The sequence below is a fragment of the Alosa sapidissima genome, chromosome 5 (assembly GCF_018492685.1).
Source record: "Alosa sapidissima isolate fAloSap1 chromosome 5, fAloSap1.pri, whole genome shotgun sequence".
Lineage (NCBI taxonomy): Eukaryota > Metazoa > Chordata > Actinopteri > Clupeiformes > Clupeidae > Alosa > Alosa sapidissima.
In genome coordinates this window covers 25326630-25352280 of record NC_055961.1, presented here as the reverse complement: position 1 = coordinate 25352280, position 25651 = coordinate 25326630, and the positions used below count along the sequence as shown (strand labels likewise).

Genomic DNA, 25651 nt, shown 5'->3' with positions numbered 1-25651 from the left:
CTCAAGAAATCTGGTGACCTTTGACCTCTAGGGGGCGCTGTAATTAAGAAACATGCCTTTTGGCCTGTAGCAGCAGTTGTGTTTGGAATTAAAATGTACTAGTGGTGTCTGGTAATACTGTTGGAGGTTCTTAGGCCGACCCAAGCCAACTTGTGATGTCATCGTAATTGATTCGGCCGCCATATTGGATTTAATCAAAAACACGTACAAGTTTACACAGGTCACAAATTTCAGTGGATCCTCACCAAAATTGGCATAGACCATCTTCAGACAATGCCTCATCATTGCTTTGCTTTCTGGAACAATTGACAGAAGCATTCGGCTGTAATCGCAACAACAGGAAGTGAGCTCAGTGTCTGCTGAGTTCTATCTTGTCGCCGTGGTTACTCCGGCCTATTCTGCTTGGCCCCCTTATTGCTGCTTGCAGCTATATTTGACAATAAAACTTCTACACTTCTAGGGTCTGTAACTTAAGATCATTCTTCCTTGGCCTTTGAATTAAGGAACACAGAGAATCAGTGTTGAGGTTTTCTATTTTCATTTTCAGATTGCAAAAGCATAATATAAAGAGTCACTTGGTGTGGTCTGTGAAGGCCTTAATATCCTGTGAAAAACGGGGACTTCACTCACTCTGCTTTCTTACAGGGTTTGGATTCCAAATATCACCACCCAAGGCTCCACAACCTGATATTATCATAAGAAATAGCACTTGGCTTTAAATCACACACACACATACAAAACTTACCCAACATGGTGGCGTCAACAGCCCCCCCAGGACAAAACTCAATCATGATCTGTGGGGGAGAGAGATGGAGAGCTTGAGAGTGAGTCAGTGTTGTCAAATGTAATTCTAAAACATATAATGAAATGTGATATACTGTACGTCTACCCACATTTGGGGAAAAATCATGTATTTCACAACAAGTAATGCACGGTGCTCAATTTTGGCCCCGACATCAAAAAGCTTTCGGTAGAAGATTTCCACTTAAGCAAAGCCAAATGAAGTATTTGAGTCGCTTAGACGGCGTATATGTGCTCCCCTTGCCAAGTTCAATTGGTGGTGTACGACGTGCTGGCTTAATTAAAGCCCTGTGAGGGGAATTCAAGGCGCTGTAAATCCCTGCACTAAGGGGGGGGATTGCTGGGAGTCTGGGAAGAGAAGTTTGTGGAGGCCAAAAAAAAGAAACACACAAAACTAAACATGGGATTAAGTGAGAGGGCACAAACAGTGTCCCCTCTCCCTCTCTCCCTTTCTAAATTAAGAGAGGACAAAAACAGACCCAAAGTAACTAAGTCACAATAACAAACACACAAATACATGTCATGGGTTATGGAAAACATCACCATTAAAAGAGAAAAAGGCCTTGCATTAACACTGTTGTGACTGTGGAATTACTCCCACTAATTCAATCTGTGAATCGCATTGTAAAAATACTCAGGTTGAGACATCTTAACACTGCTGATGTAACTTCCTGACAGCCTATGAGTACAGAAAGAGAGTTTCTAATGCAACAACAAGATGGCCCCTCACAATGCCCTGGTTTGACACATTCTCCAGGAAACCACAAGACCTCTGTTCATGCACAGACAGAACTGCCGTGCATCAGGGTGGTGAGGTGAGTAAGGCGTCTTCACTATTTGTTTTGGAACCAATGACCAATCCACAAGCAATACCTAAAGACAAGCCAATAAGAAAAATGTAATCGGGCGGTTGCAGTCTGAGTAGTCTTTGTTGTTCTTCAGACAAGAGGAGTGGAGGCTCTTGAATGTGTCAGCAGCAGACTCGCTGTGACAGAGGGCAGCCTGTCAGTCAAAGTGGACCCAAAGCCTTAAGCCCGTCAGCCTGTCCCGCTCAGGAGGCTGTGTCCCTGACACCCCACCTGGCCACCACCACCACCCCACTAACGCACTCCCACTGAACTTGTTTAGGCTACCTCCCTACCTACCTCCCTCAAGAGGATTATTGACCTAAATAACCATTAGCACAGTACTGCATGTTCCTGTCTTGCTAGACCAAGGTCCTCAACATATACTGCAAGTACATTGTATACCTACACAATGTTACAACTCCCTTTGGATAAGATGTATAAATGCAAATGAAATACAAATATTCAGAAAATATCACACATACACACACACACACACACAGCATAACTTGGGGTGGGGAGCAGTGCCTTGCATAAACAATCCTGAGATGACTTCCTGTTGGCCAAGGCCTTACCCTTCTGCCCAGAATGTCAGCTTTCATTTCCTCCATTTTGGTTGTCATATTCATGACATGCATGCATGCATGTTTCCAGTATAAACACAAATCTCTGGGAAGACTTTATCTTGTGCAGTGACACAATATGGACATACTTGATACACTGTAGCTATACTTAAATACAGAGTAATACACTGACTATGCCACAATGGTCCTAAAAGGAAACTTTGTAATAATGTGAACAGTAACAGTATGGTTAGTTAGGTATGGTGTTAGACTTGGATTGAAACAGTTTAGATTTTTACTAATATTTTGATAATTGATTATATTTCTGCTATACTGCACTCATGTATAATGCTGTATAATGAGATTATAACAATATAATAATGTATTAATTATGAAATTAAATATACTGTATATTATAATAATGAGATAATAGATAAGATAATAAAGAGATTTTATATAGAATCGTATCTAATCTTTTGGATGTGTACTTTCAGTTTAAACTGAAGTTTGAATGCTGATTACTAGCTAGCCTACTTAGTGTGTTAGTCAGCTTGTTTGCACCCTGCAGCCACAGAACAGGTCTTCAGAACGCCCCATTCGTCAAGGACACTCATCTCTGCAGCATACCTGTGCAGTGATGTCACAATTAGGTAACTTCACGGCAATGGAGCCCAAACACAGCGGCCTCAGTCAGAGTTGTCATAACACCCTGGGCACACTCTCAGACCCATCCATCAAGCTCACGGCTGCTTTGACATGGGCCGTCACCCAGGCCAGCGGAGGCACCGATAAGGCAGGCCCTGACCAAACACTCTGGAGTGTGATGGACACCAGGCCACACGTGCAGGAAAAAGGAGTTCACCAGTGGTGAGAGACAGAGAGAGAAAGAGAGAGAGAGAGAGAGAGAGAGAGAGAGAGAGAGCACTGGTGAAAGAGAAGCATGCTGCCTACCCACCCTCCCTTTAACAGTGGATACACTGCTCTCTGTAATCCTTTTGAAAGGTACATTCTTTAGCCAAACAAACAAAGTGTAGAGTGAGTGGACAGACGCTGTGGAGGGGTAAACTCTGGTGCCATCACACCACCATGTCTATTCAATAGAGTGGGAGTGTGCAGTGCAGCCACTGTACAGTAGACGTGCGGGGCAGGGTGGCGTTTAAGGAGACTTCTCTCCAGACAAAGAGCCACTAATTGGAGTGAGGGTGCAGATATTTGAGGAATTCTCGACAGCAGATGACACATGCTGCATGGCCCTCAGGTGAAGAGAGGTGGCCGAGCTGGTCAGGCCACATGCACGGCAGAGAGTGTGTAACACACGCACGCACACACACACACACACAGCTGAGTGACATTCTTTCACCACCTACACATCCTACAGTAATATCACTAAGGTCTACTGAAAGACAACAGAGAGAGAGAGAGAGAGAGAGAGAGAGAGAGAGAGAGAGATAGAGAGCAATAGAGAAAGAAAAAAAAGAGAAAGAAAGAAAAGAAAGAAAGAAATAAAGAAAGAAAGAAAAGGAGAGAGAGAGGATGAATTCAAGTCCATTAAGCTAATAGCATATTCATTTAAATAGGATATGTGATCAGATCTCAAACTCTATTGTTCTTCAGAGATATAAAAGTGTTAATAATAGATTGCCGTTGATGGATACAGTTTCGCTGCGTTGCCTTCATTATCTAGCAGCTTTCAGGCAGCACTGTAATCATATTTAAGGGACATCACCTGGGCGCCTCGAACAGGTGTCCTGTGCACCTTGACCAGTATCAAATGACAACCGCATAGAGCAAGCAGCTAGTGCCATTTTAAAGGTACTGCACACAGTTTCTGCTGTTGCCTTCAGCCCTACAAAACACCAATGTGATTCTGAATAGTCAATAGTTGGTGTTTAAATGTATCTTACCAATGCCACTATCAATTACACAATAGAAGAACAACTAAACTAGACATGCATGTTGCAAAGGAATGTTAATGATCTATTATGTTAATTATGTCTTTTTCAATAATTGCCTAGATCGTCATTATGGGACAACGAAAACAGGTTTGCCTGAGAAAACAGCTGTCATTAACATGATGATGCTGATGCAGGCTGACACACAGTGCTGCATGGGATTATATATATATATATATATATATATATATATATGACATGATGATTGCTGTTGATTACTTGAGGAATTGTCTTCAAGGTATGAGTGAGGAAGCTACACACCTACACACACACACACACAGTTGAGGAACTGTCTTTAAGGTATGACTGGGGAAACTACCCTGTATTGTCTGCGAATTCCTCCTTTAGAGGAAGAGGGAGAGGTAGTGCAATGCAGACTTGCTAAAACCCTAACACACACACACACACACACACACACACACAGTTGGTCAGCAGTTTCCACATCATCAGTATCCAATGACAGTGTGCTTACAGCAAAGGCTACTTTCCCCACGGGGCATAAACACCGTCAATGACAGGCGTTTTGAGAGGGAGAGTAAACAGAGATCTGTTAGAGATTTATTGCACCGAGTCCACTTGACAACAGTGTGGTACGGCTAGTGTTCTGAGAGCCAGAGTGAATGAATGGGCTTGACCATGAGAGCGTGTTACTGGGCAAATGGATGGAAATGTCAGCACAGGGAGCAGAGAGCCAAAGGCCTTGTCTTTCTCACACTGCACCACTATAGCCTGAGACTGACTGCACAACACTTTGTTCCCCCTAAACAACAGTGGTCTCTCTCTCTCTCTTTCTTTCCTTTCTTTCTCTCTTTCTTTCCTCTCTCTCAGTCTGTCCTTCCATCACTCCTCTCTCATCCCCTATATCCCTTTCTTTCAGTTCTCCTCTCCCTCATTCTCCCTCTCTCTCTCCCTCAATCTAAAAGAATTAAGGCCAGTCCTTTATTTGTCTCTGTATGGCCCACTGCCCTGTCCAGTGCTGCGCGGCACCTCAGACATGTATTTTGGGCATGGTCATGTAAACACCCTTGCTGGCCCTTCCCATCATCCTGCTTTGTGACGGCCAGACGCCTCATCAGCGTGTAAATAAGGTTTATGACACATCCTGACGAGGAGGGAGAGGATGCCAGGGCAACCCACCGAGCCAGAATGGAAACTTGTTTATATGGTGGAGACCCTCAAGACTGTCTGGGGTTGCGTCTCGAAGGGTGCCTGCCTTTTTTTGAAGTGCCATTTTGTTTTTGTTTTTGTTTTGTCTTGTCTGGCTTCTCAATGTCTCAGAGTGGCGATGTTGTGGTTTAATGTGACATCCAACCCGAGAAATTTTCTGCAGCTCTCCTCGCTCATGGTCTGGCATACCTAAACCATAACCACGCCTTGATCAAAAGCGGGTGCTTGTAAACAGTCCAAGCCAAGGCTCCTTAAGATAAACAGATTATACCAAATAGCACTGAGGCCGAAAATCACATGCACACACTCACCAGAAAGACAGAGAGAGAGACAAAGAGAGAGAATGTGAAAGAGAGAGAGAGAGAACGAGAAAAAAAGAGAAGAGAAAGCCTCATCGCCACCCAAGGATGGTCGGCCTGAGACGGAAGTATGTGGTGAGAGAGTTCGGCGGGTGCTTCAGAAAAACAGCACCTCCCCAGAGCACGGTGCGCTGACTCAGTGTACCAACATGCTTCCTCAAGCACAAGAAAATTAAAGGTGCCTTTCTCTCACACCAGAATTCCACAGATACCAGGGTAGTTCCCCAAAACCACACATGGAGGGTGGTCGAACCACTACGCTCGGTCCTCCCATCCTTGGTCAGCTAGGATCAACTTTACATGAAGGCGTTGCCCGCTCAAGACTATACCGCTCTCACATACAAACATACATACCAGCAAACACTGAAGTGAAAGTGCTGGGAATGAACAGTAGGGAGGGTTTGGCCAGCATGGCTTTCGAAACACAGCACAGTTTCACAGGGTTTACACCTTTGCAACTACTACACCCACTGTAATTTCATATGACTTCCCTATAGGAGGTAGACCACAAAATTGATAAATATGGGGAGAAAAGACTCGCCTTGCCTTTTCTTTCCCTATTTAAAGACTTTCAGTTTCGGTACTATGGTGTGAATGCACTTCCCCCAAGCCTTGCAGCATGAAGCGCTGACCTTACCCAGAGTTTGGTGTCATGGTAGAAGGCGTCAAGCAGCTTGACAATGTACTGGTGGTCGCACGAGGCTAAGATGTCGATCTCCACGATGTAGTCCTCCAGCTCCTCATCACATTTGGTCTCAATCACTTTGGCAGCAGCCAGAGCCCCAGTCTCTTTATTTTTGGCCTGCACAAAAACACAAAACATTACATTAATACATAGTCATCTCATATCTAACATGAGCTACAGGTGTTCAGACATAATACTGCACATTTGAAAACACAGTAGACACACACATAAAATTATAATTGTACAAACATAATTGTAAGATCCTATGTTCTACACCTACTATTTAAATGTAATGATGTGCAGTATACAATATCTGGAATGTAGTACTGCTGTTAAGAGACATCACTAGACTTCGCCAAGGTACTGTGGCTCTTTGTGCATTGAACTTCATTGAAACTGCGTGTTCAATTGCACTGAAATTCAACTTTATCTATGAACTGGCCCCTGATTGTATCAATTAAGTGGGACAGGAACAGCAGCATGTGTGGCTTTGCATGGAAGGTCAAATCATGTTCACAGTGTCTGAAGTTTAAAAAAGAACACACAGTCTGTGTGAAAGAACATAGGTGGGGCCACCCGATGTGGTTAACTGTGCATGTCCTATTGAAACGGAAATAAGAATGGCAAAAACAACAGCGCACAATCAACAAGATCAACTTCTGCTTTATAGCTGGCAAGAGAACATTTTAACCTGTCACACTTGGATGAACAAATCACACCACCATTTTGAGGAAATACTTCGTAACATTTTGGAAATATTTTGTGCATCTTTTTTTTCTTGAGGAGATTGTATTATTCCTTATTTGTAGCTTGACCGTTGACGTACATGGTGAACTGATAACTACAGAGCGTGTGTGAACCTGTCATCATAACTTCACAGGCTCATACACACCAGCCCATGAGTAAAAAGACGACAAATGAATTTGTGTTGCCAGAAAAGCTCCCTGACACCAGCGGTGTGCAATTAAAATCTTGCTTAACCACACTGCGAGAGAAACAGGAAAGAGCCTCCACACCCCCTCGCAGACAAGACTGAACCACAGCAGCACAGAGCTGCAGCCCCGGCATTTTGAAACCCAGCTAAGGCAACGTGTCTATCTATTCATACAAGGTGCTCTTTAAAAAAGAACCAAATCACAGCTCTTCAAAGGGCTATTTAAAGGGAAAAGTCCAAATACAGGATGACTGATACTGAACTGAATATACATGTTTTCTCAAAAGTTAACAAGAGGCCTTGAGTCTGTAGTTTGAGCAGAACGTAACATTCCTCCGTTTGTCGCAGGGTGCTGGTGAACTTGCTATTCTGGCTACATGTAAACTTGATAAAGTGTTGTCTCTGAGAGAGAGAAAAAGTGCACTGTGAGAAAGGGAGGGTGGGAAGAGCGACAGAGGCACAGAAAGTAAAGGAGAGGAAGAGAGAGGGGGAGAGAGGAAATAAGAGTGAGAGCATCAGAGAGAATCTGAAGGAGAACGAGAGAGAAAGAGAATGAGAGAGATAAGAGAGGATGAGAACCAGAAATCTGAGAGAGAGTGAGTAGGAGAGAGAGAGAATGAATGAGAGATGAGTGGGAGAATGAGAGAGGGGAAGAGAGAGAATGAGAGAATCCTTTCCGCCCTATAGATGGGAGTCAGACTAAACAGCCCTGCTGGGGTCCTGTGCTTCACGGGCCTCTGGGAAAACATCTGGGTAAACAGTGTGGTCACGCAGAGGCAGGGGGGTGAGGCCAGTCCACCTTCTGTCGTCAGAGGAAAGTGGAAAAGCACTTGATGCTGCACGTTTATCTTTCATTATTAAAGGATAATTCCGGCATTTAGCACTCTGAGTCCCTTTTCTGGTTTGTTCTCGATGAACTAGAGTAGTGGACACCGACATTTTGACGATGGGTCCTGTCTCGACTTTGACTCATTTTGAATTGCCTTTGACTGTTTCAGAGTGACTGGCTATGGGCATGCACAACAACCAAATGTAAACAGACTCCCTTTCCATTTCTGGTAGCGCAGTAATATCAAAGAGCAATGAGTCTTCCAACAGAAATCAATGGGATTTTACAAAATGCCAAATAAAACACCACAGAAACTGTATTTCGCTACGCTACTTGTTTTGGAACATCAACGAACATCACTAACCACTCGGTGAGTTGCACAATTTCAAAAACGAACGTTAAGGGTTGTTTTAAGGACATGTTTGTGCATGCCCATAGCCAGCCACTCTGAAACAGTCAAAGGCGATTCAAAACGAGTCAGAAAGTCGAGACAGGACCCATCGTCAAAATTTCGGTGTCCACCACTCTTGTTCAGAATCCAAAAAAAAAAAAAACAGAAAGGGGACTCAAAGTGCTAAATACTGGAATTATCCTTTAACATCAAACCACTGCCATAAAAACTATAGACAGACAACCAGAAACCTGACCATGTATTACAAGAAGTATAGTGATAGTGAAGATGTACTTAGATGAATTTCAAATATGTGGCTACAGTGTGTCATTTTACATCAGGTCCAGACACACTGAACATCAAATTTAAATTTAGACTGTGGTACTGAGTTTGAGGAAGAGGATAAACTTCAAAACAACATCCCCTTATGGAGGACGGTCGGCCACTGTGATTAACTACACCAACACAAAAACAAAAACAGATACATCACATAGCACTAGCAGGACACAGGAAAGGCACAAACACAGTCAGGGCGATGGAGATGGAGGTGGTTAAGAGCTTTCTTTGGGATGCCAAGTTCCCATGCATGCTGGAAAGCAGACATTCCCGTTTTATAAACAACATGGATTTCTAAACACAAACAGAAATCCACAAGATAAAAATCAAATACTTTTGACCCAAGACCTCTTGAGCAACCCACCTGGTTGTTTCCCCTCACACACGCACACAAACACACACACACACACACACACACACTCAAACATGCACACAAACACGCTTACGCACTCACAAAAACAGACACACACACACATATACAGTAGAGAAGGGTAAATAGCCTCAGGCCCACTTTAAAAGCCCAAGGCACTGGATAATGCACCTGCAGCACATAAACAGAGGCTCATTTCTTTACATTAAGCGCTCCCTCTCCCTCATGCTCTCTCCCTTTGTGCCATGCTGCTGGGGTGGAGTTGAGATGTCTAACTATTGACTTTTCTCACTCTATTGCTCCATATGACTAAATGACTAACTTTAGAAATCCATTCATTGAACCCGTGACCCACCCCCCCCCCCCCCCCCTTCCCTCTCCCTCTCTGCTACATGGGGAGAAAGTTCAGCGCCTATCCCATACACAGATACCAGCGCTGCACTGCACTCCGTCTGATAGCATGTGACCGAGCGTTCAGATCAGGATGGGCCCCAGCTCCCTCACACAGCCACCACCACACAGCTCCACTGTGCTCCTGTTTGCACAGCTATTCCTGGAGAAAGCAGTTGATAAATAACGTGTCACTTTTAACTCAGGCTCTTACCGCAGGTACGAGTGCAGGTTTACATTTCAGTTTCAAAATTCACACACACACACACACACACACACACACACACACACACCGTTTCAATCTTTGACTTCAGAATTCAAAATAAACTGTTGCACTGATGAGATGTCCATAAACTATGGCACGTTATAGAATAGCTGTTTATTAACAAACATCACATAAAAGAGCTCTATCTCTTTATTTATTTCATACTCTGTATCCCTGAATCTGCACCTTTAATGCTGAAAAAGTGATTTAGTGTGTGTCCCCCCTGCTGTTTATCAAAGTCCTCAGCCAGTCAGGCTAATTCCTCTGCGTGGCCTCATATGCTGAAATCCTCTGCCTGGCTTTGGGGTACTTAGAGCATCGGTCATGTCACATCTCTTCAAACCCACAGGGGCATTACTGGATTAAGGAAGCCCATGGTGGGGTTAAGTTCAACCACAAAGGTCTTGGGAAGGGGGAAGGTGCAGGCATACCAAAAGCAACAATCTGCCCAGTGACTGCCTGATCTTTGCAATGGGTGTTTTTAAAAGCCTGAAGTTGCAATAAATGTGTCCATTCAGTTCCTCCCAATGGCTATCAATTCACACCTTCACATGACCAATGGCTTTTCTAACTCTGAACACGCCACTCTCATCTTATGCAAGAGCGGCTGTGTTCGGCGGTTCAATCATTAGCAGAATGCGTGGCGTGGCATGTTCGTGGCATGGGTGTTCCGTTTGAAAGTTCCAGCACCGACGGCATACAGAGATAGTGGCTCACCAGAGCGTTTGGCACCAGACGTGACAGTTCTCTGAAAGCATTCCAAAGGCAGGGTACAGACATTGGTGAGCTCTGACTGGACTAAATGCGAATTCCTCAGATCAATGGGACTGTTTAACGAGATCAAAGCCTTCTAATCAAACAGCACGATGTTTAGGCTGTGTGTAGACAGGTCTGGACTGATGGCTCATGATTAATGGCTTTTGTGTGTTACACATTTCTTTTTACACTACATGAATTTCAGCTCATAGCTGGTTAATTGTTAATCTGTTAACGATTGATCTGAAAAAAAAAAAAATCAACTAGCTGTTTCTCCAAATAGTACTGTACCATAAAGAAAGTGGTTAACTGGTCAAACAGGAAAGAAAGAAAGCAGGACACCACTAAAAGACAAACCACCACGCAGACTACAGCAGAGGGGCACTGAAAGACGCGCACACACACACACACACACACACCAGTCGGGCCACGAGCAGCCCCATCTCCACGCCCTCTCTGTCTGACCGTTATCATGGGAGGCACAGCGTTCCTGAGCGCTAGTGATTAGGGGACAGGGCTTCACCATCACGTCCATGTGATTTCCCCAGGCAGGGTTCTCCCTCGTAAACACCACACCGCTGCCACTGCAACACACCTTAGCCTTTGTGCGTGCGTGCGTGTGTGTGTGTGTGTGTTCGCATGTGTGTGTGTGTCTGTGTACAAGGAGAGCATGGGTGGTGTATGGAATTTCTATAGTCAATGTAAAGATTACAAAAATGATTTAGTAGAAATACTTTGCTTGTATAGTGGAGGAACATGTTCAAAGCACACTGGCTGTCAGCCTCCCTTGTATCTTTATTAGATACGGAGGCATGTCGCTGAACTTTGACTAACTTATCACAAACGCAGACAAAACCAGGACAGGTTTGGCGACACATATCTGTCACATACTTCAGATACACCATGGTAGATCACATCCTTCCACTGTTGAGAGCAAAATGGATAAGCAAAACAAAGCACTTTTCAGCCTTCAGTAAACAGAGGAAAAGTCCAAGAACTTCAAAGCAGATCCAATCTAAGAACCAGGACATGTTTTTGTCTCTCTAACGCTGAATGATAACGCCTACAGGAGTAACAAAACTGAGTAGAAGGGAGAGTAGAGGGAGTGATCAAAAGTGAAACAAAAATGAACTCTGCTTTTAGTTCCATTCCACGTATGCATTTGATGATTCAGCTAACACACCAAGTTGTACTTTTCGCAAAAGTCTCTGACACACTGCAACTGGTCAGTACTTGTCACATACCATTCTCCAATAAAGTAAAATAAAGATGAATTTACTGCTTTATGGCTCTGGGCTCAACTCAATTCTCTTGTGCAAGGCGCAAGTCGATTGGTATATGATGGCAGAGATGGATGATGCAGTGCACCAGTGAAGCCAACATAGGTTACAATACAATGCCAAAGGAAAGTCACCCCAAATAGGAAATCTTGGCAGACTGGGAGACATAGGTAGTAGCACTTACAGTGCACTCTTCGCCTTCTTTACCACACTTGAGTAGGTGGACTAGAACTAGTTTAGCTGTGTTTACGCCCCTCCCAGATCTTAACTGTTGTACCTCAATTGTGTACGTTTCTTGGAATAAAAGGATCTGCTAACTGAATACATGAATACAACAGCAAATATGGGTGGCTAGCTCTAGTGCCTGAGCTCATAAAAAGGCTTAAGGCACTATATACTCCTCAAGACTTGGGCTTTGTTGTGAAATGTTACATCCCAATTCCATTCAGCATGTGTGGGCCGGGTGCAACAATGAAGAGGGGTTTCCAAGCATCCGAATTCCAAATGGCAATGGCTGATAACTTTTCCTGCTTTGCCTTAATAGGGAAATGGGGAGGAAGCCAGATCTGATGAGAATAAAATCACACTGGCAAAGATGGCTTCCCCTGGAGAGTCAAACAGCTATTTCCAGCAGCAAGAAGACTAATATTCAAATCAAAAGAAACCATTACATTCCCCTACTGCATGCATGTGTGCTCTTCTGTCAGGCAGCCACAAAGTGTAACTGTGGCTGCAAACACCAACAGGACCACTTCACTACATAACACCAAAGATGACCGATGGAAAGTCTCTTTCTATCAAGTGACTGTTCTCCACCCATTGAAACCGAGGCGCATTCTTGCTTCCTCCTACTCCTTCGCTGAAGCGCAGCGCCGGGAGGGGTGAGGCATCCCTCAGTCAGGAACACACAAGTCCCTAGGGGTCCCACTCGGCCACCGAGCCCCTGGCCAAAAGACTGCTTCAGACAGAACAACATTCCTCTTCAAGAGAAAATAAATTAAGCACAATCAAGCTTCAGGCGAGAAGGTTGTTGTGTTTTCTCTTTTCTTTTAAGTTCTGACACAGGGGACAAAATGAGTCTAATTTGAAGTGACAAAGCAAGCAATTGGGGCCATTTTTACCCTTAAGGTTAAGGGTTGAATATTCAACAGGTGTTTAGGGGCCATATAGCCAGCATAATAAGAGATTGATTTATTCCTGTCCATTCCACCAGAGACATTTCCACTGATATTGATATTGTGCATTAGGCTACCAAGTATTTAATGGCACAATCACTCATTTCCACAAAACAGATAGTCTACAGTCCATCACTTGACAGATGGGAGGATTTCTAGTTTTGTGTGTGAGGACCTCATGTGTATTTTTACTAAAAATGTATATACAGGTATCATAACTTCCCCTGACACCACTGCGTAATGTCAAAAGCGTTTCGTACACATAATATGCTGCTTGTCTTAGGACATGTAGTCACAATGAAACACACTCATAAGAACAATGGTTAGGCTATCAGTACATTTTGTGGAAACACATTATCAAATCCGAATGGTTCACCGATATGGTTATGCTCAGATGTCCTAATCCGAAAAGCAACGATAAACTCACCTTGTAAACTTTGCCAAACGCCCCGTCTCCCAATTCTCCAATAATTTCCCATATGTCGTTTGGGTTAACATCCCGTCGTACATGCTCATATTGCTTTACTTTCTTTTTAACGTCGAGGGAAGACAGGCGTAGAATTTTACTAAATTTTGCGAAAGCCATTCTAAGATGAAGTTCACAAGTTCGAGTTAAAACTCTTTCTAAATGTCCAGTTTAAAGCGGTCTCTGACCGTACCATCCAGAATATATCAATATCAAGAAAGAAAATAGATATCAAAGTAGGCTATTTAAGCAGAGACGTCCAAGTTATTCAGCTAATTTCCACCGCTTAAAAATCCGATTTAAAAACATGAAAAACAATCCATATTCTTTTCTGTCTTCAGCATTCATTCCCTTCCGTATGTGTCAGCCCGAGCATAGTAGAGAGACTATCTACCGTGCTTATGAAATAAAGTCATCATGTCGCGCACATGACTTGTTCACCTCCGCATGTTGCCCACCTGCTGCAGGCGAACATCGAAGCGATTGATAACCTGTAAACTTGTCAGTACTGTGCAAGCCCCACCCTACAACTTGGCGCTACTCAAGGCAGTATGGGAAATGTAGTACCTATAGCCTAGGCTGTGAGAGCCAAATACAAGTCGCTCGCTCGGATCCTGTTAGGAGATGGTGTAAGATGTGTTTAACCTAACAAGTGTGTGCGTTCGCGCGCACGCGTGTGTGTGTGTGTGTGTTCGTGTGTGTGTGTGTGTCCATTAAACAATTAGTCTCAACCAGTCTCAAAGCCTGTTGCTAACGGAATAAACATTTACAATCTTTCATTTAGCTAAAGGAAAACTATTGCCTTCATGTTCTGTTGCCTTCAGATTCTCTATTAATTCAAATTCCAATTCAGTCGAACTGGTACAAAAGAAATTGTACTATACATCAATGGACTAAACTCCTTTTACTGTGACATTGGTCTTAAATATACCCATACAGTCCATTGTCCCTCCATATTTGCTTAACACCTCCACCTGGTGGTCATCGGTTGGGAGTACAGGAATAGCACATTTTTTTCCAGAATCTAGAGAAAAGAGAAGAGGGGAGGAAAGAAAAGAACAGAAGAGAGGAAAAGAGAAGAAAAAAGAAGAGAAGACCCCAGCATCAATTCAACATATAGCCTATTACACAATAATTCAGTTTTACAGTCAGCCTTTATTCGAGTTTTGCTGCCGCCCCTTGCCATGTCCAACACTATGGGGTAGCATGTTGGGAGATGCTGAGAAAACCATGACCAGATGGATGAGGCCATTCCCAGTACTGGCCAAGGTATCAGCCTAAACGCCTTTAGACTTTTTTGTATACCTTCCCAAAAACTCAGAAGTGTCCCACTCCATTTTTTCCAACTTGGCTGAATATTTGAATAAACAAGCCTGTTAAAACGGATGCTTTTGTCAATAAGGAGTGATACAGAACATAATTTGATAATAAAATGTGTTTCTTATAAAACAAACTGGCATCAGAAGCAGCCAACATATTTTGGTTTTGGAAGGAAATCGGCTGACATTTATCTACACGGAATGATCAAGGTTTGGCTCCAAAAATGAAGTACTGTAAGCCTGCTTCAGAATGATGAGGCTGTTGAACCAAATCACTGTAAGTCAACATTACTGTATTTACTGTAGGCATACCTGCTACAGCATGTTGAGGTAGCCTAGGCTATATTTAAAGAATACACTAGGACAATAACTTGTCTGATGTCTATACAAAATAAAATAATCTACATAAATATTGAGCAAAAACAGAACTGAACAAAACATATCATGACATTATTGATTTATGATGTAATCGTTTGCGAATATGAAGGTTTGATCACAGCAATAAGTGTGATAATCAAGATGTGCTCTCTCTCTCTCTCTCTCTCTCTCTCTCTCTCTATATATATATATATATATATATATATATAATATAACTCTGTGTGTGTGTGTGTGTGTGTGTGTGTGTGTGTGTGTGTGTGTGTGTGTGTGTGTGCGTGTGTGCATGTGTTAGATGATCGACAACAACACAACAACAACACAAATACTTGACCAGTCTTTATTTACAGTGAAAGCTAGAATGCATGTATTTAAAGAATACAAATGAATGCTGTGCATATATTCCAGTGATGAATATAGTTGAATTATTTATTTAAGTTATCTGTAAATCAAGCTCTTGCTAAGAAAATAGATATAAAGCCTTATTCTAAGCACAGGGACCTACTTCATAGGCCTGATACTGAATTACAGTGATATGTTGAACTCCCATACAATCCTTTTTTCCACCTTGTTTAACATTGCCACCTAGTGGTAGCTAATTGTTGATCTCATAGTTGTCTCGACCAAACATACCATATGAACATTTTTACATTTCAGTGGTAAATTTCAAGTTGCTGAACATATTGCTCACAATTACATGAATAATATTTGAATTTTAATTGTAGAATTGTTTCTATTATTTCTCTGAAATTAATGTGATAGAAAGCCTTTGCTGAAAACAGGATAACAAGAGAAATGTTTGGATCTCAAAAGAGTCACCATTTTAGGAAGTTCTTCTCCTCTCCAATGCTGCACAGTTATCAATTGTGAACACCAGGTCCTAAAAAGAGAGGACAATAAAACACAATAAACCTCTAAACTGTAAAAAAAAAAGACATTACAACTGCTGAGATTAAATATGGCTGTGTATCAATAGTAGTATTCCAATTCATTTCACCCCATGCTTTATGAATTCATTTATATTATTTCAGCCAATAAAACTTTTTTGTTTTGTTTTGAACTAATAAAAAAATTCTATTATCTCTGCTCAAGGAAATAAAAATATCTCTCTGAATATAAATACTTTATTCATAAATACCCTTTGTGTATCAGGGCTCTATTTTTGCAATCACAATAGTTTTCCTTAAATTAAATCCATACACGGATCCAGGTAAACACACTCTTTAAAAAACTTTTTAATAGATGTGTTAGTCGAGATAGATGTGTTTGTGTGTGTGTGTGTGTGTGTGTGTGTGTGTGTGTGTGTGTGTGGTCTCCTCACCCCATGACACCTCTGGGAGATGATCATGTGAAGCTGGCGTAACTTCATGCGCAGCTCCTGGACTTTGCGTGTGTACGCACAGCGTCTCTGCCGCATGCGCTCGATCATGGTCATGAAGCTAAGCATCGTCTCCATGATGCAAGCATTCTATGAAAACACGACATATAACTCACAGTCAAATAACTCAAGCACAAACACAAGAGGTGTAAGGAGAAAAACATCAAGGCGCCAGACTATGGGAAGGTTGACCATAGCTGCACATTAGGTCCTATTTCAACATGCAAAGTCATGTAATAAGCAAAAATGAACCAAAGCAGCTCTAATAACTTTTCAAAATGATTTTTCTAATCTAATGCCATGAACAAGGTCCAAAGCGCAGGTATGAGTAAAATGCCCCAACAAGCCACATGACTCATGTGTGAGACACTTTGTCTGTTGCCTGACTATGGCCATTGTCCTTCAAAGAAATCGGGGTCCTCTCCATGATAAAATATTCTAGCAGAACACCTGTTCACTTTACATGTGTAAAGTATAGGAATGATTACAGTACTACTGAATGAGAGGTGGTGGTGGAGAGTGTGGTGATTATTCACTTACTGACGTCAAGCATTATGATTGATGATAATGACACTGGACTCAAGCATATTTGCCATATTAGCACATAATGCTGTTAAAAACAGAGAGGTATCGGAAGGGTATACTTACATGCACATCAATGTACAGGTACGGCATGTGGTCAGCACAACGACTCTACAAAACACACGAGAGAAACATTAGAGGAGATAAAGACCCAGCAACCACTTCTCAGATATCTTCTGTTTAATTTTAGTTCTATTCAGAGGAGCCTTACAGTTTCAGGGTCAGTCTTTAAGTCTGCCACACGCGCACTGACATCCCTCCCCATGTCCAGCACTTTGGAGTAGCATGTTGGTGGACTGGTCCAGTACGGTGGAGGGCTTCCTTGGACAAACGAGACGATGATCAAAAAGATGAGGCAGTTCCCAGTGCTGGCCATGGTGACTTTTCTAGATGGTTCCACAACATAAACGTCTTCACACATTTATATATAGTGTTCTCCCCAAAGACTCAGACACACCCACAACTTGGACGGGAATCAACTTGGTGGTGGATTTCTCAACCCCAAAAAAACAGATGCTTGTGTTAATTCATTTGAGATGCAATATTTAATTTGATAATGACAACAATGTGTTCTTTATCAGCTAAGCTGGCTTCAGTTGCAGCCAACATATTTTGGTTTTGGAGTGAAACCTGCACATGGTGGACTGCTACATGAAATAAATCAGCAGGGGCATCAAAACCAAAATCAACAACAATTATTACAAACAATTACAGTAGAGTGAACCTTTAAATATGTCTGTATCCATATGGCATGTGTAAGATCACCACAAACATTTTTGGAGAGGGTCATCCTTGAGGACTTCACACAGTCCAGCCTAATGGAGATCTCATTGAGATGTGAATCTTAGTGAAACCCTTTCAGTAGAAATTTACTACATACAGAACAGTGTCATAGCCAAAATGCCATGACAATGCAATATGACATGCTACTGTAAAACTATACCTATAGGGCTGGTTCCCCATACAGAGAACTTCAATGGAGATTTTCATTCAAAACACCTTTTAGTCTCTGACTATGCTTAATCAATGTATGGCAAATTGGCACAAAATATAACTGTAACCAAAAAACTGTAATTACAGCATATAATACCGCGGTAATGACGTTGTAAAACACTACATCTCATGACAATATCAAGACTTTGCTGGCGAGTTTAATCAGTGTAAATAAAATGTATTATGGAGGGTGAATGGCTCTCTGGCGTCATAGTTGTTGCTTCATCTCCTCAAGTTAATTTGTTCCGCAAAACCCCAACTCTAACCCTAAGGGCCTTGAAGTAAACATCTGAGCTATGCTTTAGAACACCAACACAAGGTGTTCCCAAATACCATTAAAGCAAGAGAGTGTCAAAGCATCACATTTCTTCAACAAGTCACCACATGAGTCAAACAGTTCCAGCCTCTTTTAAATACAAATTATTGACATCATCCAACCTAGTTTCATAATGACTTTCTTATCCAAATGAAAAGGATTGTTTTCAGCAAGATTGAATGACACTCTGAATAGAGTCGTTTCAAGTCAGAAATGACTATACTGTAGGTGATCAACCCAGGGTCCAGTGCCTCTGTTATCACAACCAAAAACGGCTTTTATGTAAACCTTTGGCAGAGCCTTACCAGATACATCCTGTGAAAACCTGAACACAAGGTTTCACCATCAGTGAATCACACCGGATATCAAATTTTTCATATTGTATTTTCCACCCCGTCTCTCTGGGTGTCCGTGAGACATGAGTCACCCGAAGGCCTCCTGAAGCCTCGCAATCAGCCAAAAGAGAGAGAGAGAGAGAGAGAGAGAGAGAAGGCCCAGCTGAGATCCGGCCACACACGGCTTCCGCCCGCCCCACTCCAATCACTTTCAATTACACTGAGCCGTCCCTCTCCCCGAGACACCGGGACTGAGATTGCACGCGGACCACGTAAGCTGAAGAGCAGAGCCACTGACATGCCTCCCCCCTGGTCCCCTGGCTGGCTCTTGGGCCCCACATATATCATCCATACCTGATGCTGACGCGTCCCCCTCCTCAGATCTCCTATCTCAACCTGTCCGCTCCTCTTGGATCGTGGGAGGCAGCACGTTCATCCTGTTTGACAGGGAAGGAGGTGTGCCTGAATCCATTTTCATCAGTTCCCTACGGTTTACCACTTAGCTGCCTGCCGGTGAGAGTTAGCCAGCAGCTTTGCAATCACTCTCCTCCATATTTAGACTGATGGGCCACCAAATGGTGTCTGACCGTAGCCCACCCCTCAGGTGGTCTTCATATGGAGGAAGGACAATGCACTCTATATGAGTGGGACTTTCCACCTAGGAATTGGACATGACTAAATCATTAGTCTTCCTGGTTTGTGCATCCTGGTGAAGTCCCATCATCATAGGGGTATCTTACTCCAAGGCTAACAAGAGCTAAACTTTCCCAGCCTGCTTCAGATTAAACTACATGCTACACATGAATTATTTAAGCTCTTAAGTAGTATAGTTGTGCTGGTAATAGACTGTAGACATAGATAGATTTTGCTGAGCTTTTAGAAGTACTAGGAGTCAAGTGATGTCTCACCTCAGGACGCTGGACATTCCCACAACAAATCTAGTCCAGCTACACAGCAGTGCTCAATGCCAAACCCTATAAAATATCTTTTAAACTAGATTTAAATCTGGCAGACCTCCACCTGATGCACATTACGAGGTCTCACATCTTCCTTTTGATGTTGCCCTCTACAAGCAGGAGAGGGTCTCAGGGCCATGTTGACCATGGGCACCTTCATACAGCTAATAGATTATTTATAAAAGACCCATGAGAGCTGAATCCACAGAAGTGACTTGTGTGTGAGTGGAAGTGCACATATGGAGTGGGTTTAAAGGGTTTGCAGAAGCCATACTGAATCTCATGGGACTCTGCTGAAAGCTCGGCGTCCACCAATCAAGTCTGACATGAAGTTTACACTGGGCTCAAGCAACTTAAACAATATGATGTACTAAGAGAATATACAATCAGCATAAGGTAGAGATGAAATACACGATCAAATTAACTAAATCACAGTGCTGAGATGTGTTTTGTGGATTTAAAGTGTTTGATTAACTTGTTCTTTGAGACCAACGTCAGCTCAGCTGTGGCTTGTTTAATGATAAACATTACCCACAAGGTGGCAATACACTCACCAACCAGTTACTGTTCACCAGTGCTCTCTCTCTCTCTCTCTCTGTCTGTGTGTGAGAGAGGGAGACACACACACACACACTTTAGATAGATAGATAGATAGATAGATAGGCCTACTTTATTGATCCACAAGGGGAAATTCAAGATTTGAATATTTTATTAATACTATCTAACCTTGAGAGAATAATGCTTAGAGCTCCAGTAGTGAAATAATTGCATATTAAAAAAGATAATCACTCTGTATTTTCACACTATAAAAAGCATAGGCTCATCATGAAAGAGGACAGTGACCGTGCAGCAAAGTGTCATTGTTGTTAATACTGTGATAAATGCGCTGGGTGTGGGCTCTAATGATCCAATCTCAAAGAGTAGCCTAGCCCTTGTTGTGCCAGGTTTGTGATCTCATTGTGTTTAAATGACAGCCACAACTCCAAGATGGATGACACAAACAACTATGATTTTGGCATGTCCCCCCTGTTCGGCAGAAGTAGCAGCGTAAGCAGATCTGGCTAATCTGATGACCTTGAGCCACTCAATTAAGACTCAGTCCTAATGGATGAAAGCACTTTATGATGCCATTAGTTATTGTCTCCCCTTTTGGCTGGTGTGAAAAACATGTCTTAGCAATAGATTAGCAGTTAATGAAAGGGTATATTAAACTAGCAAGTTAGTTTATCAGGCTATAGTTGTTAAAAGAAGTTGTGTTTATCCGTTACATTGATTAAACTATTTAAATGCTGTTGACGTCACATTAACTATATAGGTTAGACAACAGTCAATTCAATCAATAACAATTAATCCATAACTATATTTGCAAAACTTCATCCAGTGTCATTAAAAAGCAAAACACCTCAAACTGAAATGAGGTTAATCCATATTATAGGTTTATTGAATGGCCTACATCTAATAGATAGGCATATAGCCTATACTATGACGTTTTTCAACACATTAAATGTTAGACTGCATGCATTGAAAGCTTTTCTATTACTATTACAGATGGGAAATTGCTGGTCATTTCACCCAGTAAGCGCCTGAAATCAGGTAAATATGCCAGTGTGCCTTGATGTGCTGCTACGTTTAACAAATTAGACACCCCTGAATGGCTTTCCACTCCCTTGCATTGCCAAATTCTGAGTGACTTTCAGCACACGCAGCGTACACCAGTCAGGGGAGAGACGACTCCATCCATCTGAGGCTAGCGTATATCGTCAGCTCTTTCACCATCTGCCTATCTTGCGCATAATACGAACGTTTGGCGTAGTGTGTTTTTCGGGGTTGCAATCATTTTGTGCAAACAGTTCACGAAATTCGAGAACTTGCTTCTCACTCACGTTACAGTCGATACCAACCGTGCACCTCTCACCGGCAGCCAGTCCCCACTGCTCGCCTGTGCCAGGTGTCCAGAGGCTAACGTGCAAGGATGTTAGTTCTGCTCTGTGTGTGATCTACACATTGAACCTTCAACTCGAAAATACCTGCATAAACGGTAGGTAGTGGTTTGTTTGAGTGCCCGGTGGCTTTTTGGCACACAGTGTGAATTTTACCACAGAATCCACAGCAATATCATTGCCCTCCTGTCGACTCGGCATTGCGGTTTCGGTCATCACTTCTGGCTTGACGTGAAGTTCGGTAGAACATTTCAGTTAAAATAATTTGGGGGTAAAGGACTGTCACCTAGGACGCTTGTTTGGTCAGCTAGGATGCATGGGTATCGACTATTAGATGCGCAGTAAGTTTTTTGTAAGATTGAAGATGTAAGACGTCCTTACTTTCTTCGTTTACATGAGTATAAAATAAAGACATTTAATTCCTGAAATGAGGCGTAGCTACCTCATTTCAGCTATGGGCAGGTGACCATTACAGACCGACACAACTGAAAAACAGTTAGACTCGATGCAGGTGTAATCATCATAATGTAGCTATTGTCTGTCATGCTGCGCCTACCCAGAAGTCCTTGGTAAGAAATTCCTCCTAAAACCTGTCTAAACTTTCTGCTTTGGTTTCATCGATCTAAGCGGCGTTCCCTGGACTCCTTTGGTGTATTGCATTAACAGTGGAATGACAAACGATAAATCAAACAGAAGAGAGAGCACGTTGTGGTGCTCTCCTCCAGTTTCATTCTCTTTTGGAAAGCACATGTCGGTGTAATCCATCACGGTCTCGCTGCAGTGTGCGCGCGTGTGTGTGAGCGAGTGTTTGCGCGTGTTATGATATCACAGCGGGTGGAGGACTAAATTGATGATTGAGATTGAAGGCCGGGCGTCCCGGGTGCTCTTGACTCATACAGGTAGATTGGACGAGGAAAACCAGGGGAGTTTCCTGCTGGCTATGTCTCAGGCTCTGGAGCCCAGAACTCCATGGTGAACTGAGGGACCACAGGCACATCCAGTCATGGGGCTCGGACAGTCCAGTAAGGCGCCCACGGCGGAGGACACTGAGGAGGGTGAGTAACAGGCAGCAACATGGCAGTCACCATGAAAGGAGAAAAAATAGGTGTCACATCACTCCTGAAATATGTCATATAGTGTTGCAGTGGTTTTCATTTAATCTTAAGAAGAGCGTCGCTCTGCGAGTAGCCCTGGCCTACTGCTTAGCACTTCGGACCTGTAACCGGAGGGTTGCCGGTTCGAACCCCGACCAGTAGGCACGGCTGAAGTGCCCTTGAGCAAGGCACCTAACCCCTCACTGCTCCCCGAGCGCCGCTGTTGATGCAGGCAGCTCACTGCGCCGGGATTACTGTGTGCTTCACCTCACTGTGTGTACACTGTGTGCTGTGTGTGTTTCACTAATTCACGGATTGGGATAAATGCAGAGACCAAATTTCCCTCACGGGATCAAAAGAGTATATATACTTATACTGTCGTGTCCATTTCTTTCATGGTTTCCCCCTTTTTTTTCTTTCATCGTGTACATTTTCATGACGGCTTAATATAGTGTTTTTAACACAGAGAGAACACTGGTTACACACTGCTTGAGATGATTACATTTAGGCTAGATGATGACAACCAATTTGCAATGTCCCTCCACAGTCTAATATTGTCATTGGCACATATGTTGCTCTTCTTGTTGTGTTTGTTTACCGTAACACACAATGTGTGGTCTAGTAAATGGTTTTAAGCTGAAACATACCACTTAAACACTTGCCGTTTGACTGCTTAATACTTTGAATTCAGTTGTGCCTAGGCCTATTATGTTTTTCTATATTTTTAGATATTGTGTCATGAAAAATTATCTCCAGTAGTGATTGACATCACTACTGAAAACAATTGTGGCATGTTTTATTGTGTAACACATTAAGTGTATTGCCTCTTTTGCATGGTGACTGTGAGTGATATATTGTTAGGTAGCCATTTATATACCACTTACTTACTGCATCATTAAAGCTGATAGTTTTACTGGGTAATCAGGACCGCTGGTTGTAACTAGACAGTGTCCTTTGAAAAGCAAACAAGGACTTGTTTGATTATCAAAGCAATTAAAATGCAAATAAAAATGCGTTGCATGTTAAGGCCGGAGGTAACTAGCCTGTTAAAGGGGAATCAAAAACGCTTTGGTCGATGATGGAATAATCTGTGTTTTGAAGTCAGCCCCCGTGGGTAAATGTCATGTCATTAGCATGACGTCTGCTCAGGTGCACAATCAGAGTCGGTTGTAATGAGCTTCCAGAATGATCCCCCATACGCAGATCCTTGCAACTGACATCATCCACAGCTTCACGAATGGGATGATAATATGCCACATCCTTCTGAGTTTCCTGTTAGACTTCAACAGGGAGCCTTGGCTTCCCACATTTCATGCTTTATTCACATTTGACCCGAGTCGGATGAGGGGGGATTCTATTTCTGTTGGCACAGCAACCACATGATTCTCTGCATGTGAGTCTTGTGTGTGTGTGTGTGTGTGTGTGTGTGTGTGTGTGTGTGTGTGTGTGTTTGACGTCATAATGGCCCCTGGACTCGTTTCCATTGTTAACCAAGAGTGACAGACTCAATCTTCTGGACAGGTCACACTCCCTGTGCCATTTTGCTCTCGCTGAGCGCACAGAAGGTGTGTTGGCCTCCTGCTGTGCCAAGCTGAAAACAGAGAGCAGATTATGCGATACTTGAAAGCTTCATAGAAACCCTCCTCCTCAGCCCTCCCAGTAAACAATTGGGTGGCTGCAGGGGCCAATCATTTCTCAGGGACCTTCCAATACTCAAAGGCCACCTCCTCTACACACACTAGGAATACAATAGGTGATAAAAGCTGACAAAAGGTTACACAAGCAAGAGTACATTAAAAGTAGATCAAAATGGAGAGTTGAATGCTTTTAAAGGCCCACTAAAGAGTTTTTTTACCTTAAAATAACACATTCAAAATCATTTCAATGGCGCATAATAGGGCGAACGGCACTTTTGCCGCACTCTGAGCAGGTCGTATCGCTTGTAAAACACCCATAGAAAGTTTGGGGTTCGGGTAGGAAATATCGAAATGGAAAAAGCTGCTATGTTACAGGAATTCAGAGATCCCTTTCTACAGACAGCTGTCGGTGTATCCCCTCTATATTGTATCAGAGTTCTGTTCATACTTTGTTGCAAAAGACACATATTTGGTTTGTTTATTATTGTGCTTCTCAACTGTAGGGGGACCCGAGAGCAAATGTTCTTTAGTGCTGCTTTAATCATTTTGATGAAACTGGACCTTAGGCAGTGGCAGTGCTATAGGGATTTTAACGTCCACTGTCTGCTTGCACTGGACCATGGTTCCCCTCTCCCACCCATGATGCTGAACCAGGCTCGCGTTGGCCACAGAGAGCCCTGTGGAGGGGAGTCTAGCTGGGCAGCACCCGCAGGAGATGCCAGGAGTCAGGGGCAGATGGAGGATTCCATGGGGAACAGAGCAAACTTCCTGCTTCCGGTCCTCGCTTTCCCTTCCTCTCATCCTCTATATCTCTCTTTCTTTGAGTCTTTCTCTCTCTCCTTCTCTCCCTCTTTCTTTCTTGTGCTAGCTGTCTCTCTCTCTCTTTAGATTCTTTTGATCTTTCTCTCACCATGATGCTTTCTTTCTTTCTCATTGTCTGTCTCTCCTTCTCTCCCGCTCTGTCACTGTGTCTCTCTCTACTTGACTGTCTGTCACACACTGCATCTCTCTCTCAACACTTCTACTCTTTCTTTCTCTCCCTGGTCTTTCTCTATCTCCCCATCACCTTTGAGCAGACCATGAGCGATGCAGGTTTGAAATAAATTTGTTTTGAAATGAGACGGATTCGGTTCAGCAGTGGGTCAGGCTAGATTGGAGTCGC

The 25651-nt window shown here is 42.9% G+C and overlaps 3 protein-coding genes across 5 annotated transcripts in view; 1 reads left to right on the top strand and 2 right to left on the bottom strand.

Annotated features, from left to right (window-relative positions):
* The window catches only part of stk10 (serine/threonine kinase 10), a 43553-nt gene extending 29492 nt beyond the window's left edge, over positions 1 to 14061 (bottom strand). The window contains exons 1-3 of the mRNA XM_042093854.1: positions 13526 to 14061; positions 6325 to 6489; positions 746 to 794 (exon numbers count right to left, since the gene is read on the bottom strand). Coding sequence (XP_041949788.1) covers positions 746 to 794; positions 6325 to 6489; positions 13526 to 13684 — 373 coding nt within the window. The 5' untranslated portion in view covers positions 13685 to 14061. The remainder of the gene's footprint in view (positions 1 to 745; positions 795 to 6324; positions 6490 to 13525) is intronic.
* Positions 14062 to 15598: 1537 nt separating this feature from the next.
* On the bottom strand, positions 15599 to 17600 carry zmp:0000001268 (CYTL1 domain-containing protein). The gene is made up of 4 exons (XM_042093861.1): positions 17430 to 17600; positions 17285 to 17329; positions 16580 to 16726; positions 15599 to 16138 (listed from the first exon to the last, which is right to left on the bottom strand). Exons 1-4 carry the CDS (start codon positions 17592 to 17594, stop codon positions 16082 to 16084), a joined length of 414 nt encoding a protein of 137 aa, XP_041949795.1. The 5' UTR covers positions 17595 to 17600; the 3' UTR covers positions 15599 to 16081.
* A 3952-nt stretch (positions 17601 to 21552) lies between these two features.
* The window catches only part of stk32a (serine/threonine kinase 32A), a 47814-nt gene continuing 43715 nt past the window's right edge, over positions 21553 to 25651 (top strand). For all 3 annotated transcript variants that reach the window (XR_006032084.1, XR_006032085.1, XM_042093859.1), the window contains exons 1-2: positions 21553 to 21856; positions 22658 to 22813. Coding sequence is in view for 1 of the 3 variants with exons in the window: in XM_042093859.1 (XP_041949793.1) it covers positions 22762 to 22813 (52 nt within the window). In the remaining 2 variants the exon portion in view is untranslated. The remainder of the gene's footprint in view (positions 21857 to 22657; positions 22814 to 25651) is intronic.

Coding starts and splice junctions, on each gene's coding strand:
- zmp:0000001268 (XM_042093861.1), bottom strand. CDS start 17,594: ATGGCCAGCACTGGGAACTGCCTCATCTTTTTGATCATCGTCTCGTTT. Junction 16,727..17,284: donor ACCTGTACATTGATGTGCAT/GTAAGTATACCC, acceptor GTGTTTTCATAG/AATGCTTGCATCATGGAGAC. Junction 16,139..16,579: donor TCTCCCAGAGGTGTCATGGG/GTGAGGAGACCA, acceptor CTCTCTTTTTAG/GACCTGGTGTTCACAATTGA.